An 18,307-nucleotide genomic window follows, 5' to 3' on the forward strand; every position below is an offset into this window, starting at 1 on the left:
TTTCTTATTTCAAATCTATGCTAAAGATTCCTCCGTGATGACAAGTCACTTTACTACGCAAACACATCATGTAAGAAAAGTGTTAACGCAAGCAGTGAAATCACGCAAAAAAGTCCCAAGGTCTAGGGGTTAATACCATGCAAACGGTAAATTTGCGACGAGTTTAAATACCAGATTCGTTTTCAGCAGCCTTGATAACCCCTAAAAACATAAACTAGTTGTGTTACAGTTAAAATAAATATTTACCATAATATTTGGTTAATTATTTATTAATTGGACTAATTAGGCAAAAAAAAATTCTAAATTATAAATTCAAAGGAAAGATTTTAATCGAATTGAGAAGCTAATCTTAATAATGTTGATGAGAGGGGGTTGGACCACACCGATTTCTGAAACTTGGACTTGTTATAACAAGTCTAAATAATGGTGTACGTCGAAGCGCTTACGTTTTTATGCTTCAGGATTGAAACTTCAAGTTTTTATGACGTATAGTCAATATATTTATCCTTTTATTTTCTTTTTGACAATAAAGGTTGCATAAATAAGGACTAAATTTATTTCATATTCGCCAAAAGAAAACGACAGATAGTTTAAAGGGAAATAATTCATAAAGGGAAATAAGTCATAATATGGAGTTGCTTCCCTTGGACTGTAATTCGAAAATCAGCCAAATTTTAAAAAATTCAAATATAAACTAAACGTATTCATATTAGTATTCGTTAATAATTTAATATTAACCAAACGTATTCGTATTTGTTAAATTCACACATTTAAATGTTTATATTAGACGTTTACAGTCATTTTTTGCTTTTAATATCTGTGCAGATTTTCTTAAAATATATTGTAGAATTAAAAAACAAAGTTTCATTCTAACATTTATATCAACTTTATTGGCCATCTTCGGTAAACATGTACAAATAGATAAGGTGTTAATAGTAGAAGGATGAATCTATCAGTGTAGACGAGTCAAAAGGTTTGACATTCCTTAATATGTAAAATATATTTGATAAAAGTTCGCACATATGTAGGTAGGAATTAGCCTGTTAGAATTAATATGTTGTTCGTACATTTCAATTCAGTCAAACTTCTCAGAAATTAAGGGACCCCATTTCCTTCAGCTAACACTTGCCTCTATTAGAGTTATACATATATTCAAATAATTCATTAAAGTTCTTCTTTATATTTCAAACACTAAGTTCGTAAAGAAGTTGGGAATATAATTTTCCTCTCTTAAATTGGCCATCTAAGTATATTATGTCTTTTTTGTGGTTTCACTAGATTCCAGGATAAGAATTCATCTAGTCTGGTTGAGTATCTAGCTTCATGCTGTTATTTGAGGTAACATTATTTAAAGAAAGAGCACCATTCCTCATAAAAGCTAATATGAGTTAACCATACCGAGGAGATCTTATTTGGGCCGCAGAATACGAAATGTGATTTGGAATATTTTGTCAGAGTTTATTTGTAGGGAAAGGTATCTTCATGTTAGGTTGTCAAAACTTTGTACAGAAATACTTTAAACACTCGAAGATAGTGTACAGTAGGTATTCAAGCTCTCTGTTTTTGAAATGGTGTTGGAAATAAGTCTAAAGTGAACCACAAAATAGACCCCCTATATGCAGCATGATGTAACTTTAATACTAATAATAATATCATCACAACTTTTGTGCCATTCAGCCTAAAAGAAACTGATTTTTTTTCAGCGTATCAAAATAATGAAAATGCAGAAATAAAATCGGGCTTACATAATCAGCAAATTACAACAACGTTTCTATATACAACATAGGACATAGAAACGTTTCTAATGTGCAGATTGTTACGACGTATCCCAATCCTAATGGAGACGGTAGAGATTGGTGACGTAACGAAATATATACAAAAAAATAAAGTTTCCCAGGTTCCTTGATAATGCGTTAAGGGAATGGGACAACCGTCCCGAAGAGAACAATAAAATGAAATGTACTGGACAACGAAATCACATAAGAGATAACGAGGACAAATATCATCGAAAAATTAACAAACTTTTATTTATATAAAAAAAATAAAATAAAATTCAAGAAAAGAAAAGAAAATTAAATATGCCTAACTAAATGACATGATTCAAATTCTACCGAGAGAAAAATATATTAACAGTCAATGTTCACATAAAACAAGAAATCGTCTGCTCAATTAGATACAGGTTCTAGAGTGAGAGAGAGAGATGTTGGAGAAATGAAAGTTTTGATTGAAAAGCTCACTTAATGTCCTTTGAAATGCGACCTTTCTTTCATCTCCTTTTTTTTATATATATATATTTCTTTCATGTAAATTATTTATATTAGATTACGCACGCGCAGGTTAATTTTCATATTTTTGTCCCTCGAATGATTTATGTTTCATTACATGCATGCGTGTTAATTGCTCCAAATACTCGCTTCCGAAGCTCATCAAAGTCCTTGGTTTATAGTAAAAGTTTCATTGCTCTATGGATCCTTCCTTGGCTGGGTTCATTCTTTTATTCAGTCAATATTCCAACTTTGACCGCTGATCATTGGATGATGTCATTGATATTTACCTCTGCGACGCCGCTACCATGTTGTTGCCAGCTTCGCCAACCCGACCTTCGCTGACTTATGTCTTATCGCTTTTAAGCGCGATGCTCCACTGCCTGCTGACAACTTTTTTCAGGCCCCTCTCTCTCTATACGATCTATCTCTCTCTTTCTCTACACAGTTTCTCTCTATATATATGGTTTATTTCTCTCTATCTTTCTTTTCTCTTTCCTTTTCCACTCTTCGTTCACAGTATCTCTGTCTCTCCCTTCTCCTACTGTTCGCAGGCCTCCTCCTCCCCTTTTTTCTTCTGTTTTGTTTACAAAATGTAACCGAGCAGACGTTAATTGAATCCTTTTGGCGTGAAAAATGGTACAGTGAATAAAATATACTGAAAATATATTTCCTCTCGGCTAAAAATCAATAAAATAATTTATTACACATTTTAATAACTGTATCACAAGGTATACGATATACATGTGTTTAATAAATCTAGCAAAAAATCAACTTGTGGTCAGATTTTCACAAAATTTTAGATACTTATTAACTTTTGGGTTAATTAATATTTGCAAAATATATGATAGGGATTTTTTTTTTTTTTTTTGTATGTGATCCCTTCCCTCCTATTTTATTTCACAAAATCTGAACAAAATATATTATAATTGCTCGAAATTTCAATATTTTACAAAGCTGAAAAGTTTAAAACGCACATAATATTTATTTTTTATGTTAAATCAACCAATTCTTTTCTCACTTAACTTGAATTTGGAAATAAAAAATGGAAATAAATTCAATATTATTATGTATTGTAAAATAAATAACGGTTTTTTTTTTCGTTAACATATTTATTTTTATTACATTTTCACCTCAGATAGGTACAGTGCCACTTTGATGTAGAGGACTACTATTTGGGAGGTAATTGCAGGGATACTATGTAGGGAGTTGAGCAGCAAGATGTCTGTTTACATTACACTTGAACTACATGTCAGTACAGTCGGGGAAGCAGGAACCTGGAAGGGAATTCCAAAATCTAGCAGTTCTGGGGAAGAAATATTAGAGTAGAAGGCTTTCTGTATAGGGGTGGGATTTTGCTGCTTGCTGGGTTTGTCAGGAGTATTTACGTCGAGGAGGTATAAGGGCTTGTAGTTCATCGGGCCTCTACCATTAGAATACTTGTAAAACAGGCAGAGGGATGCAACATTTTATCAATGGAAGGGAGGCCTGACTGCCAGTGTGGTACCTATTAGGTTGGCAACTCTCTTTAGAACTCTGTCCAGGAGCGAGAGACTGGTAGCAGCTGCACCAGCCCAAATGTGACAACAATACACCATACATGAGCGAATAGCGGCCTCGTAAAGGTACAGGATAGTTTCAGGCATAAGTAACTTTCTAGCACGGTAGAGAGAGAGCTCACCTTCCTCATTTGTGAATGTTAAGCTGAGGAGTTGGAATGAAGTATTTCAGGTAATGTATCTTTAGTCATAGCTACTGGTGGTTGGGAAGGTTTCTTGTAATTATTAAAGCAAGCAAGCTTAGTCTTGGTAGCATTGAATGTGACTATCATTCATTTTTGTCCCCATTCAACTACAGACTGAAGGTCTTCCTTTAGGGTTTCTGCCATTGCCTTAGATATGTGCTCATTCGTTTGTCCAACATGCCTGTTATGGAATGTTGTGTCATCAGCAAATACACCCATCTCAGAAACAATTTTATTAGGAAGGTCGTTTATAAATAGCAAGAATAACAAAGGTTCAAGGATCAACCCTTGAGGTACACCCACATTTATATCATATTGTTTTGATGTACATCCCTCAAGGACAACCTGGATTCTTCTCTTATTTAAGAAGGATTTAATTATGTATCTTAGGCCTTCGATAAAGTATGGCATAAGGGCCTACTTCACAAGATTTCCAGCTATGATATAACTCGAAATATTTTCTCAATCATTAAATCATTTCTCTCTGATAGGCTCATAAAAGTAGTGGTTGATGGGCAGAAATCAGAGGCCCACAGTGCTGGAGTTCCTCAGGGGTCCATCCTGGGCCCAACTCTCTTCCTAATCTACATCAATGATCTCTCAAAAGACATACTTAAATCATTCGTTGACATCTATGCTGATGACACGACCATCTATAGCAACACATCAAAAGCCGTAAATGACAAAGTTCTCTCTGGTTCTCTCTCCTCTGATCTTGAGCGTGTGGTACAGTGAGGAAGAGGTCGCTGATTACTTTTAATGCATCTAAAACCAAGCTCCTATCATTTTTTTTTTTTTTTTTTACAAGGAGGTCACCACTTATCAAGGCCCGGAAGCCACTCGGGGATAAGGGTCATTGCATGTACAGTAATCAATGGAATAATATTGTAGTAATCGTTAGTATTGGAGATTTGATAGAGTATCTTACTTGGGGGGGGCGGTTTGTCAGGAATTTGTTTATGTTAGACTTGAAGACATCCAAATTGTAGTCAGATGGGAAACAGGCAAATGGAAGAGAGTTCCACAGTCGTGCACTTCTAAGAAATTAGCTCTGCTCATGGAATCTACATTTGGATTTAGGCACAGATAAAGAGTGAGGAAAATTAATGACAGTAATTTCAGCTAGACGGGTGTTTTTCGTGAAAGATTGGCAAGAGGGGACCAGAGACTAGAGCTCAGACGAGCACCTGCCATGGAAATAACGATAAAACAAAGACAGGCTCGCAACGTCTCTTCTGTGAGAGAGAGGCTGCAGGGAAGAGAAAAGAGCAACCTCTACTAAGCCACGAAGTCTATTTTGTACTCTGTCAAGGCAGGATAGGCTGATTTTAGCAGCTCCTGCCCAGATGTGGCAGCAGTACTCCATCCTTGGATGTACTTGGCTTTTATACAGATAGAGAATTGCATCAGTAGTGAGATATCTTCTGGAGTGGTAGAAAGATCCCACCATTTTCCCAGCATCCTTGGCAACAGACCTGATGTACGTGTTCCATTTTAGATCAGGAGCAAAGATCAAACCCAGAAGCTTGTCAAAACATGGTGCCTCCCCAAGACGAGAGCCATTCATTTCAATTGATGCCAGGTGTGGATCAGAGCGTTGATGATGTGAAATGTAATAAGTCCTCAGACGTACTTCTCCACCGTACTGTATATCGATACTCTATAGCTGACTGCGATAGTTTCCATACATTCATATTTTGACCCCTTGGCAGCTAAAATTTTCAACCCCAAACTGATTAAAAAGCTTGCCCTGTCTTCTGAATACTCTTTATGTAAATTTTCAAATGTTTAGACCAGAAATTGGCTAAGTAATTTGGTAGAGACTGCAGATGTCAAATTTTTTTTAACTTCGACCCCAATTTTAACCCCTTAACATTTATTTTCGGGGGCTCAAATCAAATTACAAAGTTTGATCCATTATCGGAATTTATCTTGCTTCCAGATAAATTCGACGCTAAAGTAACTAAGCTGAAAAAAAAAAGCATGAAACAAAAGAGGGGGAGGGGGTAAAGAATAAATATAAATGTCTTGCTTTGAAACGAAGAAGAAACTTTATTTATAATAAGTTGCAAATTTTTCCCTTTGCAGGCATTAAACTTAAAAAATGCCAACGTAACATGTAATGAAAAAAATAACAACACTGGTTCTTATAAAGAAGTTGTGTGTATCCATAAACGAATACAATAATAATGTACAAAATAGTAGTATCTCCTAATCACACTTGCATATGAAATTAATTTTAGGAGCGTACTCAGAATTGAAAGCCAGTCAGGCACATGCCTTTTTCTTTTTTTTTGTTTAAAGTTCTTTTAGAATTTTCCTTTCCTCCATGTTGCATGCAAACCGTAGAGACACACATGTATTACAGGAGCAAGACCTCATCGCTTGTCCGGATAGGAAATTCCATAATTCCTTGTCACGTAAAAAGGTATTTTCTTTAAATTCCACTCCTTGTAAAATAAATACGCGCAAAACTGCAGCCACGTAGTTAATTTTCAGAAGTCTGTCTCGTCACAGCCGGGTATTAATTTCTTGCCGGGTTTACTTCTTTGAAGGAGGCTCTTAAAAATTCCATTTTCAGCGCTGGGCAATGAACACGTTCACTCTCCACGTCAGCAGAATTTCAAAAGAGGACAAAATACGCGCTGGGCTCGTGACGTCACCACAGAGCTAGCATTTCCCTTTTCTCCAAATTAAAGGGAGTTTCATACAAACCGAAAATATACGAAACTAAAAATCATAATGGATACAAAACACAAAAAATCATATATAAGAACCAGATAAACAATAATAAATGTAAACAGGGGGGATTCACCATTATTATTACAAAAAAAATTCCAACACCATGTCCAAGTAACCTACGTTTAAAATTTCAAGTGTTTAGACTCAAAATTGGCGGAGGAGTTTTGTAGAGTTTTCAAAAGTTAAATCATTAAACTTTAACACCTTGACAACCAAATTTCTGACAGAAAACCGATTTAAAAGATTTCCCCAAATCTTAATTCTCCTTATGTCTAATTTCGAGTCTCTAGACCGAAAATTGACAGAGTTATTTGGCAGGGAAATGTACACACACACACATACACACACACACACACACACACACACACACACACATTTTTACTTTAATAGATATACTAGCATTTCAGCCTGGCGTTGCCTGAGTGTTTGGAGGTGTATGTTGAGCAAAAAAAAAAAAAAGGTCAATTTTTTTAACTTTGACCTCTATTATGACCCTTTAATATTTATTGTTTTGGGCTCAAATCAAGTTATTAAGTTAGATCCATGTCCAAGGAACATATAACTAAAGTCTCAAGTGTTTAGACCCAAAATTGGCAGAGGAGTTTGGTAGAGTTCTCAGTCAAACGTTGACCCCCTTAACAGCCAAATTTCTGGCCGCAAACTGATTGCAAAGATTTTCCCAAATCTCAGTCCCTGTATATCAAATTTCGAGTCTGTAGACTGAAAATTGACAGAGTTATTGCGTAGGAAAATGTACACACACACACACATACACTCACTCACTCACTCACTCACTCAGTACCCTGTATATCAAATTTCGAGTCTGTAGACGTAAAATTGACAGGATTATTGCGTGGGAAAATGTACACACACACACATAGACACGTTCACTTTTAGAATAGATACAATAGATAGATTTAATCATTTTTTTTTATTTACTATTAATCGAATATTTAATGAAATAAAATAAGCGAAAAGCGAATGTTTAAAATTCCTATTTGAAAAGAAAAGAAAGAAATATTGTAAATGAGAGTATTTTTTAATTATTTAACTACTTTTCTGTGAAAAGTTGAAGAGAAAAGTATAAAACTAGTTCACTATCCTGATTATCTCCCTTGATTACTTATTACTCATAAATCAAAATTATTAAAAGAAAAACGTTTTTATATATCAAGTGATAATTTGCCTTTTATTGTAATTTTTTATAAATATTTAATGTTTTAATGTAAAAATTAAACTAAATAACTTTGAAGGAAAAAAAAAACGTCGACACACCGGAAGTAGTTTAATATGTGCGATGCGCACACTAAATACTTAATACTAATTGATTAAAATAAATATATCAATTTTTATATTTTTCATGTTTTACAACAATAAATAGAAAGTAATTTTTAATTTATAAAATAAAATTTTTTAAAAAGTTATTTGTGGCATGTTAATTTCTTAAAATTACAAAAGAAGTTCGTGAAAGCAGGTCTGCACCGGAAGTACTGCTGTCTATCTCTTAGTCGACCATCTTGCTGGTGAATAACATGAGGTTAGTTTTCTCTATATATTATTTCACATTTTCTGTTGCTAAAACCTTTTAAAAACTAAATAATAATTGCTTAATTAAAAGTTAAAAGGTTATATTTTACTTATTTCTATATATTATTATTTTTTGTGTTTTTTATGTATTAAAATTCAACATTTTACTTATCTACCGCCTTATTAAAAGTGCCCATGTGGTCGTGGCCGACATTTTTAATACTGTGAAATAACATTTTTCTCTTTTGCATTTAGTTAAAGTTGAGATTGTAATATTTTTGATTTTCTTCTATTCACTATGTATATAAGCTTATGTCATATTGTTTTGAATTAAAATATATATATTATGTTTAGTCATTTGCATTTTTTTTTTTTTTACGCAAATGATTTTAGATGTACTGCAAACTACACAATTTTCGTCTTAATTTTATTTAGGTGTTCAACTTGTAATGTTTTATAAATAACGGTATCTTTATTACACCCCCCCCTTCTCGAACAAAAATGTTGTGCCCTGTTTTTTAGCCTATAATTGAATGCATTTCTTTATTCTACAAATCTATTTAATTTTGATAATTGGTGAAGAAAAAAACTTACCGCTACTTTTCCAAATTTAAAAGCATTTGAGGCATTTGAATTCATTTTCTGCTTTTAGCAAATCTTACAAGTTAATTTATATAACCAAACAATATAATTAAAGGTATTGTATGGACCGTGTTATGTTTAGAAATCCATTTTTAAAATTGAGTTATCTTTTCTGTACTTTCAACTAACAATAAACAAGATTCCGTAAAAATTGAATTTAACTTGGAAATCCTATCTAAGAAATAGCACGGTCCATATCCTGCATTTCACTTGAAAACACACTTCACCCGCTCTCTCCACCTAAAATTATTAAAAGTCTATGCTGATGAGCTGGACCCGGTGGTGATAACTCTGTAAGGCTACACAGTATTAAGTTAATATTTTAAATTTCGGATTTGTAAAATGAAAAGATGTCTAATCAAAAGTAACGTCGCCCGAATCCTTTTCCCTTCCTTGGTCCGTGGAAATATTTATTTTACTGATTAAACCGCAGATTGTGATATTTATTCAATTTCCTGGTTAATGTATCGTCCCTAAACCCATTCTATTAATGTGGGAGAAATCTAGTCCCTCCATAAACGGACACTTTTATTGGTAATAAAAATTACCTCGATTTCGGAATTTTCTTTCGAATCGATGTTTAGAAAATCAAAAGACCGAGCGACACGTTAAAACAATTTGGTGCTTGTACATCTACATAACCGCTATATTCTTTGATATTCACAAATTAAATTTTTACGATATTTTTTTTGTTTTAATTATTAGGTGAAAGTACAGAAGTTACAAAAAAAACATCCTCCCTCCCATGTTAACTATGACGCGGTAACTTAGATGCAAAAATTTAAACAAAAATATCGTAAAAAATGAAGTTAACTTAAAAAATACGGGTTTGTATTACTGTACACCTAGATTCGAAAAAGTTGTCAAAAAACAAATATATAACAAATGTTATCAAAGGCAAGATAAGCTACTTTTCTACCAAACTGGATATAGTTTTCGTGTTTTTATTCAATTTAACATGTTTATTCAGCTCGAAAAACAGTGTTTATCGATGTATTGAAAAATTCAAAATGTTGCCTCTCTCTTTAACACGTTAAGTTTGGGAAAAGGTGTTATAAATAATAAACTAGACAAAATACTGTTAGAAATTCGCTCAATATATGTTACCGTGACATAACTTGACATATATTCGGTGTTTTTTTAATAGTATTTTGTCTAGTTTATTATTTATAACACCTTTTCCCAAACTTACCATGTTAAAGAGAGTCGGGCGCCATTTTGAATTTTCCAATACATCGGTAAACACTGCATGTTTTTCGAGCTGAATAAACATGTTACATTGAATAAAAGCACAAAAAATATATCCAGTTTGGTAGAAAAGTAACTTATCTTGCTTTTGATAACATTTATTTATTTATTTATTTTTTTTTTGACAACTTTTTCGAATCTGTGTACAGTAATACAAACCCCAAAACTGTTAGAAACTCGCTCAATATGTTACCGTGACATGGGCTGACATATATTCGGTGGATTTCTAACAGTATTTTGTATAGTTTCTTATTTTTAACTCATTTTCCCAAACTTGCCGTGTTCAAGAGAGTCGGGCGCCATTTAAAATTTTCCAACACATGGGTAAATGCTATATTTTTCGAGCTGAATAAACATGTTACATTAAACGGTGCTAGTGCACTTACTGATCCGCGCTATTTTATTTTTAAATCGTATTTCCAAGTTTAATTAGAATCGTTTTTTCATTCAATTGTAAGGTTAAAGTATAGAATAGGTACAAAACACCCTCCAATCCCCTCCCCATGTTAAGAATGGCTTTTTAAATGTTATTTCAGCAAGGATCAATAAGTGCACTAGTACCCATTAAACAAAATAACTAAAAAATTATCCAGTTAGGTAGAAAACTAACTTATCTTGCCTTTGATAACATCTATTTATTTATTTTATTTATTTATTTTTTGACAACTTTTCCAATCCGTGGAAAAAAGCTCCTAAAAACTTTCAATCTTTTAATTAAATGAGAATTTGCTAAGAATTTTAAAGCCATGACTTTATTCGACAGTTTAAAGGCTTTTGAAGCGTCACGAATAAACTATTAAAATTGCTTTATTTACAAAAAAATTAAACGAAATAAGTAAAGCCTACACGAGCGGTTTACAAAAACATAGTATTGTTTTGTAAACTGCTCGTGTAAACTTGGCAGCATGAGATGAAAAAAAATGAACAAATCTCTTAGTAAAAGATAGTTGTTTCCCTCAGAACAATGACAAATTGTAAAACACCCGAAAACCTATAAAAAATAAACCTGGAATGTGAACGGTGAGGTAAAAACTTACAACAATTAAAAAAAAAAAAATAAATAAATATAAAAAAATCCAGTCTGCCCACTGCTACGAATTCGGAATTAGGGGCACATGAGCAAGAAAAAAACGAAAGTAGACACGAGAACTCGTCGGTGTACAGGTAAAATGTTTAAATGAAAAGTAGGCCGGAAAATTTAGTCGCCATCTCTATAAATAAATCCAGAATTCAAGCTCAAGATCTAAGTTATTTAAGAGGAAAGAATATTTTAAGTTTAATAATTACCGTCAATCCCGATTTAAAGCTGCTTTGCTAAAAAGAAAATATTAATATTTTTAATCCCATAGGTAACAAATAAGTAAAATCTGTTAATTTTTTTTCAATAAATTAAAATTTCGAAATAAATTAACTCATTTTTTTCCCATATTCAAATAATTGTAGATAAATTTGCATTTGTTTTCTGTCTTGCTCCCATTTGGCTTATAAAACGAATTCTATGTATATTTTCTATTTGCATCATTTTAAATCGCTTTGATATTGATTTACGGCCTCCATCAAAATGTTGGTGTTCAATAATTGATCAGTTTTAAACAATTTATTTTTTAAACTGACAGCCAAACGTTTTTTTTTTTTTTTTAATGCACTTCAGCTTTGTCAGATAGTTGATGACAATTCTTTTCTTTTAAGGATTTATTGAAAAACATGGTTTTATTTGTCTAACAAAAAAATGTCCATTTTTATTTCAGTAATCTTCGCCTACAGAAGCGGTTGGCATCCGCTGTCTTGAAATGTGGCCGCAACAAAGTCTGGCTTGATCCCAATGAAACCAGTGAAATTGCAAATGCAAATTCCAGTAAGTTATTGTACCTATTTACTATGCCTCCCCACGGGACAGTTAGACACCAGGGTCGTTTTTTAACGTGGAGAAAAGGTACAAAAATAAAAATTGTCTCAGCCGTGAAGGATTTCTCCTCCAACGAAAGAGAACAAGAAATAGAAGTGCAGCATTAGCAGTATCAGAATTTTTGTAGGAATTTTTGACACCCCTAACACGAAACTGCGAATACAATATAAAAATCTCGTAATTTCTCTGTTAAAAGTGGGTTATTTATTTTCTTTATGGATTATACTTCCAAAATAAACTATTACAGTTGTTTTAAAAGTAATAAAAATATTTTTATTTTTTTTTTAAACAGTAATGAATTTTCCGAACTCAATATTTTTCAATTTTTAAACTCAATATTTTTAAATTTTAAAAATCTATCAATTTTTCTATTGATTCTATTTTTACGATATTTTCAGGGTCAATGTGAAATTTTATGTTCTTTCCAATAAACCGAATATAATATTTTAGACAAACGTTTTTTTTTTTTTATTCACGGTCCCCCCCCCCCCCCAGTGTCTATTACAAAGAAAATACTTAATTTAGTCCCGGATAAGTACATAATTATTTACTCACAAATTGAAGAGAAAAGGTCAATACATAATATATTCAAATTTAAAAAAAAACGGACATCGTGTTCTTGTAGAATTTTACCTGTAAAGTTTGAAGTTTAAAACCTTTTTTTAAACCACGTTATTTGTTTTTTCTTTTTTCTTTTTTTTTTTTTTTAATGGAACCTTGGTCCTTGCTCCTTTAATTGAAAAAAAAATTAGGGCTTGAATTACATTTTTCGAGGAGTTATAAGCTTGGAAAGACAGGGGGTCGAATAATTCACGCCTCCAATTTTGTAAATGTCTAATAATAATTAATTTCGACTCGGATAAGTACATAATTATTTACTCACAAATTGAAGAGAAAAGGTCAATACATAATATATTCAAATTTAAAAAAAAACGGACATCGTGTTCTCGTCGAATTTTACCTGTAAAGTCCGAAGTTTAAAACCTTTTTAAAAAAAAACACGTTTTTTTTTTTTTTTTTTTTTTTTTTTTTTTTTTTTTTTTTTTTTTTAATGAAATCTTGGTCCTTGCTCCTTTAATTGAAAAAAAAAATTAGGGCTTGAATTGCATTTTTCGAGGAGTTATAAGCTTGGAAAGATGGGGTGGAATTATTCGCTATTTTCACAAAAAATTCTGATACTGCTAAGCATCTGAAGAACAGATACTACACTTTGATGTAGCATCATTGATAATGTTTTTTAGTGGTTGGCGCCATTATTAAAAATATAAAAGTTTAGAAAAGAAAAATTTAAGTTGAGACCTTAAATTCGACTTGGCTTTGAAAGTATTGATCACTGTCTGAAAATATAACCCAGTTACAATGCTAAAATGTTTGTATCTAGTTGTATGTCATCTTCTCTACGTTCTTGCTTGGTATTTTCAAGCTTCAGTCTTTGTAAAATTCTATGTGTACATTTTAACAAAAACCAACAAAGCAAAAAAAGGGCTCTAAAAAATAAATGTTGTGGAAGGCGAGCTAAGTTACCCTTCTACCTACCTTTATAAGTTTTACACTTAAACTAGTTTAATGAAAACAAATGTTGACATAGGATGATGACGTGGGGTCTTGAAAATTTTAACAGAATAATCACTGTTAATAACTAATCAGTTGTGCAAAAATACTTAACTGAACTGTTTTTTATTACCAGTATTTTTGTGTGTAATGTTCGACTTTTGGACAAGTATAAAAACTTAATCACCTAATCTCAACCTTTTTTTTTTTCCTAACTTAAGAGTTGACACTTGCACCTTAGGAAAAAAACTGGCATTTTCCAGTATAGTAAATAAAACTAAAAAAAAATTTAAAAAATGGTAATATATGTATAACAACAAAGACTAGATATGTTACTCTATCTACCTGAGTAAGTTTATTTGTATTTTAACTTCTTTTAAAATGATTATTTACTTCGACACAAGTGTCAAGTTCTAAGTTAGAACAAGAAAAAATAGTAACATGAGATGGTGATCTGGGGAGTCCTGATAACTGCTCAAACATCAAAAAAATTAAACAAAATAAATGTCACCATAACATCTATTGGGTGGGTTTCTTCCAGTTTTTAATTTTCGATTACATTAATAAAAATGTTAGAAATTACATTTCTTAATTTTTACTTTAAAAAAAAAAATTAATTTGAAATTCTCTTCCCTTTTTATAATTAAAATTTCTGCAAGTTTTATATTACAATGTTTTCTTGTGCAAATGTTTCTGCCTTTGAATCTTACATGTCTATTGTGTGGTTGATAAGATTACATTTTTTTTTTTTTTTTTTTTTAGATTACATTCAAGCCTATGTATAAGATAATTGCTGTTCAAATTTGTAATCTTTGAATCAACAATAAAAATTATGAATCGCAACTTTTTCCCCTTTTCAGGACAGAATATCCGTAAACTTGTTAAGGATGGTCTTATTATCCGCAAACCTGTGCGTGTCCATTCTCGGGCTCGTGTTAGGAAAAACAAGATTGCCAGGAGGAAAGGACGTCACATGGGACCTGGAAAAAGGAAGGGTACTGCCAATGCTCGTATGCCACAAAAAATTCTTTGGATTCGTCGTCAGCGGGTTTTACGAAGACTCTTGAAAAAATACAGAGAATCAAAGAAAATTGATAAACATCTGTAAGTTTTATTCTTTATGTGCTTCTAACTTTATATCATCCGAGATAATTTGACAGATTAGGATGGTTTAAAATTTGGGTTCATTTTATGTATAGATACAAAAAAATTTAGGGATTATGTGGTGAATCCAATAAATGAAAAAGGGTAAAAAAAAAAAATTCAAATATAAAAGGCAAGTTACTCTTCTCTCTACCTGGATGAGTATTGTGTTTTTAACATATTTTAAAGCTTTTATTTGGTTTTAAAAACAAATGGTGCCAAGTTGGTAAGTTATAACCAACAACATAGCCGGCAAGAATATGCTGTTTTCAGGGTGTCAATGACTTAGTTTGAAATTAAACCAAATACTGATTGAGAACCACCCAATAAGTGTCACTGTGACATTTATTTAAACTTCACACCTGTGGAACTTACTTCCATTTGCCTGCTTCCCAACTGACAACAACTTGGTTGTCTTCCAGTCCAACATAGACAAATTCTTGATGAACCAGTCTCTTCAGTAATCCAATTTACCAAATTTCCATTACTAATGATTACTACAATATTATCCCATTGGCTACTGTGCACTCTATAACCATTATCCTCGAATGGCCTCCGCGGCTTGATAAGTGGTAACTCTAATGTCAAAAAACAGATCCCCTATTTTTATTTTTACTTTTCAAAAAATTTTAAACCAAATGTTGAGTGTTGCATCTTTCCTTAATAATGGCAGGCGATGTTAGAATAAAACTTTTCTCTGAATTCTTTATTCTAAATATTTACTTTTATTTTAACATTTTATTTGCAGGTATCATGACCTTTACCTGAAATGCAAAGGTAACATCTTCAAGAACAAACGTGTCTTGATGGAACATATTCACAAGAAGAAGGCCGAGAAGCAGAGAACCAAACTGCTCAGGTATTTATACATTTTAATCAATTCAATATTTAACTTTATAGATGTGGAGTTGTCATTTTTATTTATTATTTCATACAAAAATACTTTTTCATCTGTGATGATTGAATTGAAAAAAAAAAAATTTTTATTGGTCCCTCAGACAAAGAAAGGATTAGACCTAGTAGTTTACTGCCGTTTGTTTGCACTTTCCTCAATAACCACACCTTGGATTTTTTTTTTAATTTTGCACAAACATTAGTCATGGTGAAAATAAATTCACTCGTGAACGAGGATCCTGCATGCTTGGCTTGTTCACTCAAAAAACAACTTCAAATTTTACTAAATTAAATATATTGAATTTGGTACTACAGATTCCTGAGGTCCTGGATATGACCTTAAACCATGTCTGGTGGTGAGGCCCCAGCTTTGGGGAGTGTGGAGCCACCCTTTAATTGCCATTTCTCCCAGGTCCACTCTGACCCGGAGTAATAGTACCTGTTGGGGTTCCAACTATGGGTTAAATAGAAACTTGAAAATAAACTTGAAAAAACAAACAAATATATTGTATAAAAAAAAATTTTCTTAAAAATAACTGGATTTGGCATTAAATAACCTGAAATGGGTGGATATGCCGTGAAACAAAAACAACTAAAAGATTCCTGAGTTTGTTAAATTAACATTTCATTTTTGTTAAGACTTGTGTACTATCAAAATGGTTATCTTGACCATGATTGATTGTGAATATCTTACAAAGACAAAACCTTTACAGGAACATTAAAAAAAAAACCCTGAAGTCCGTATTAATGAATTCAATATAACTCTAAGAAAAATTAATTTCTCAAACTACCAATGTTATTGAATTAAGCATTGTTTAATATTTTCACACAAAAAAATAATTTCAAAAATTTTTTTTTTTTTTTTTTTACTCTTACATTTTAACGTAATCTTTACATGTAAGATTCTAATATTTCCATTGCATGCAAGAACGTATAATTATCAACATAAAATGTTCATATAATCTTTGAAAATAAAGTTAAAATAAAAAAAATAAAAAATTTGAAACAGGAACATCGAAAAATAATTTAATTAAAAAATGGCAAGAATTATACAAACGTTCCATGTCGGTAAGTATGCATGCGCAGAGTTGAAAAGAACACCAGTCTGTTTTGCCCACCCTCCTCCTCTCTTCAATTATCCGCCTGTTTGTTTATCAACTTTAAATTCCACGTAAACATGATAAATTTTAATGTAAGTCTGGGATTTTTTTTTATTTTTTTATTTATTTTATTTTATCTTTTTTTTTCAATAATTATAAATTGTTTTTTAAGCAATTGTAATTCTGTATTATTATTAATAAATAATGGTGATAACTTTTTTTTCAAAGAATAAATTGTCAGTATAATTAATGAACTTTTATGCATGCATTTTTAAATGAAGGGAGACGAAGGAGGGTCTGCGACTCAAAAAAAAATCCCTTGGTATGCCGGAATAATGTTAAATAAATTGTCTAATTTGTCCTTCCATACATATTTGAATTTTGCCACCAGAGATTTTTTTTTTTTTTTTTTAATACGATAAACAAGTCTTGTTCCTACCAGTGATACATTTTTTGATAATTATTGCTTTTTCTTTTAGCAAAAGTTAAGTACATTTATTGTATGAATTCATTATCTTAAGATTTTAACTTACCTTTTAACTTGGAAATAATTCCAGAAAAATGTAAACGCAATTTTTGTCATAATGAATTTTTATGTGAAATGTGGGAGTTTTCAGATTTGAGATAAAATTATTCCATGTATTTTTTATTTCACACACATTTTTCTTTGAGAAATTAACTTTAAATTATAATCTTTCAAATACAAAAAAAAAAAAAAAAAAAAAATTAACTGACGTTAAAAACCAAATTTCAAATGTAATAGAACTGTTACACATGCAGTTTATAAACCTGAGTTTGGTTTCGAAAAATAAATTGTTAGGACAAAAGTTTATGTAGCTGAACTTTTTACTAAGATTTTGAATTCTCTGCATAAGTTGTTTATTATTATTAATTACAAAGTCTCCCGATCCCATCATCACTTTAATAAAGCTATATTTGTTTGCATATTTATATATATTGTTTCTTCTTTTATTCTTTTAGTGACCAAGCTGAAGCCCGCAGGACAAAGGTCAAGGAGGCCCGTAAGAGGCGTGAAGAACGTATTGCCCAAAAGAAGGCTGATTTATTGAAGTCTTTCCGTGACGAAGATGCCCAGAAAAAGTAATGTCTTGGTCTTGTATAACATTAAACAGAAAATAAAAAAAAATTAACACATTTTTCTTGTTTCATGTTACTTTAAAAGTTTCAATATAACTTAATATAGGTTCTTAAAACCTATTTTTCTCTTGTATTTGTGTGTGTCTCTATATATATATATATATATATATTTTTTTTTTTTTTTTGTGAAGAAGCCAACAACTTTATTAAAATCCAGGATTTGGTGCAATGACAAATATTGAAGTTTGAAAATATTAACCATTCAGTTTTAACAATAGCCTGTAAAAATATTTAGTATCTGCAGGATTTTTAATAAATTTATTTCAAAATATCTAATAAACTCGGATGTCTTTCATTTGATTCAATTAAAACTAGAATTTTCAGTATTAATCACCAAGGCAAATGATATCACTGACACAAATTATAGCATCAAATTTTTTAAGATTTC

General features: G+C 31.5%; 1 protein-coding gene across 1 annotated transcript; it reads left to right on the forward strand.

The window, feature by feature from the left end:
- The first annotated feature begins 8,147 nt into the window (after nt 1-8,147).
- LOC145279871 (large ribosomal subunit protein eL19-like) lies at nt 8,148-17,917 on the forward strand. Its single transcript, XM_080131317.1, has 5 exons — nt 8,148-8,287; nt 11,916-12,022; nt 14,485-14,728; nt 15,516-15,626; nt 17,743-17,917. The coding sequence occupies exons 1-5, from the start codon at nt 8,283-8,285 to the stop codon at nt 17,864-17,866; spliced, it is 591 nt and encodes a 196-aa protein (XP_079987443.1). The 5' UTR covers nt 8,148-8,282; the 3' UTR covers nt 17,867-17,917.
- Nucleotides 17,918-18,307: the final 390 nt, after the last annotated feature.

The sequence above is a fragment of the Euprymna scolopes genome, chromosome 7 (assembly GCF_053919585.1).
Source record: "Euprymna scolopes isolate OS-2025 chromosome 7, ASM5391958v1, whole genome shotgun sequence".
NCBI classification, from domain to species: Eukaryota; Metazoa; Mollusca; class Cephalopoda; order Sepiida; family Sepiolidae; genus Euprymna; species Euprymna scolopes.

Bases quoted from the DNA above. Each gene is read 5' to 3' on its own strand.
- LOC145279871 (XM_080131317.1), top strand. The intron at 12,023-14,484 runs GTAAGTTATTGT...TCCCCTTTTCAG, and splicing joins AATTGCAAATGCAAATTCCA to GACAGAATATCCGTAAACTT. The intron at 14,729-15,515 runs GTAAGTTTTATT...TTTTATTTGCAG, and splicing joins AAGAAAATTGATAAACATCT to GTATCATGACCTTTACCTGA.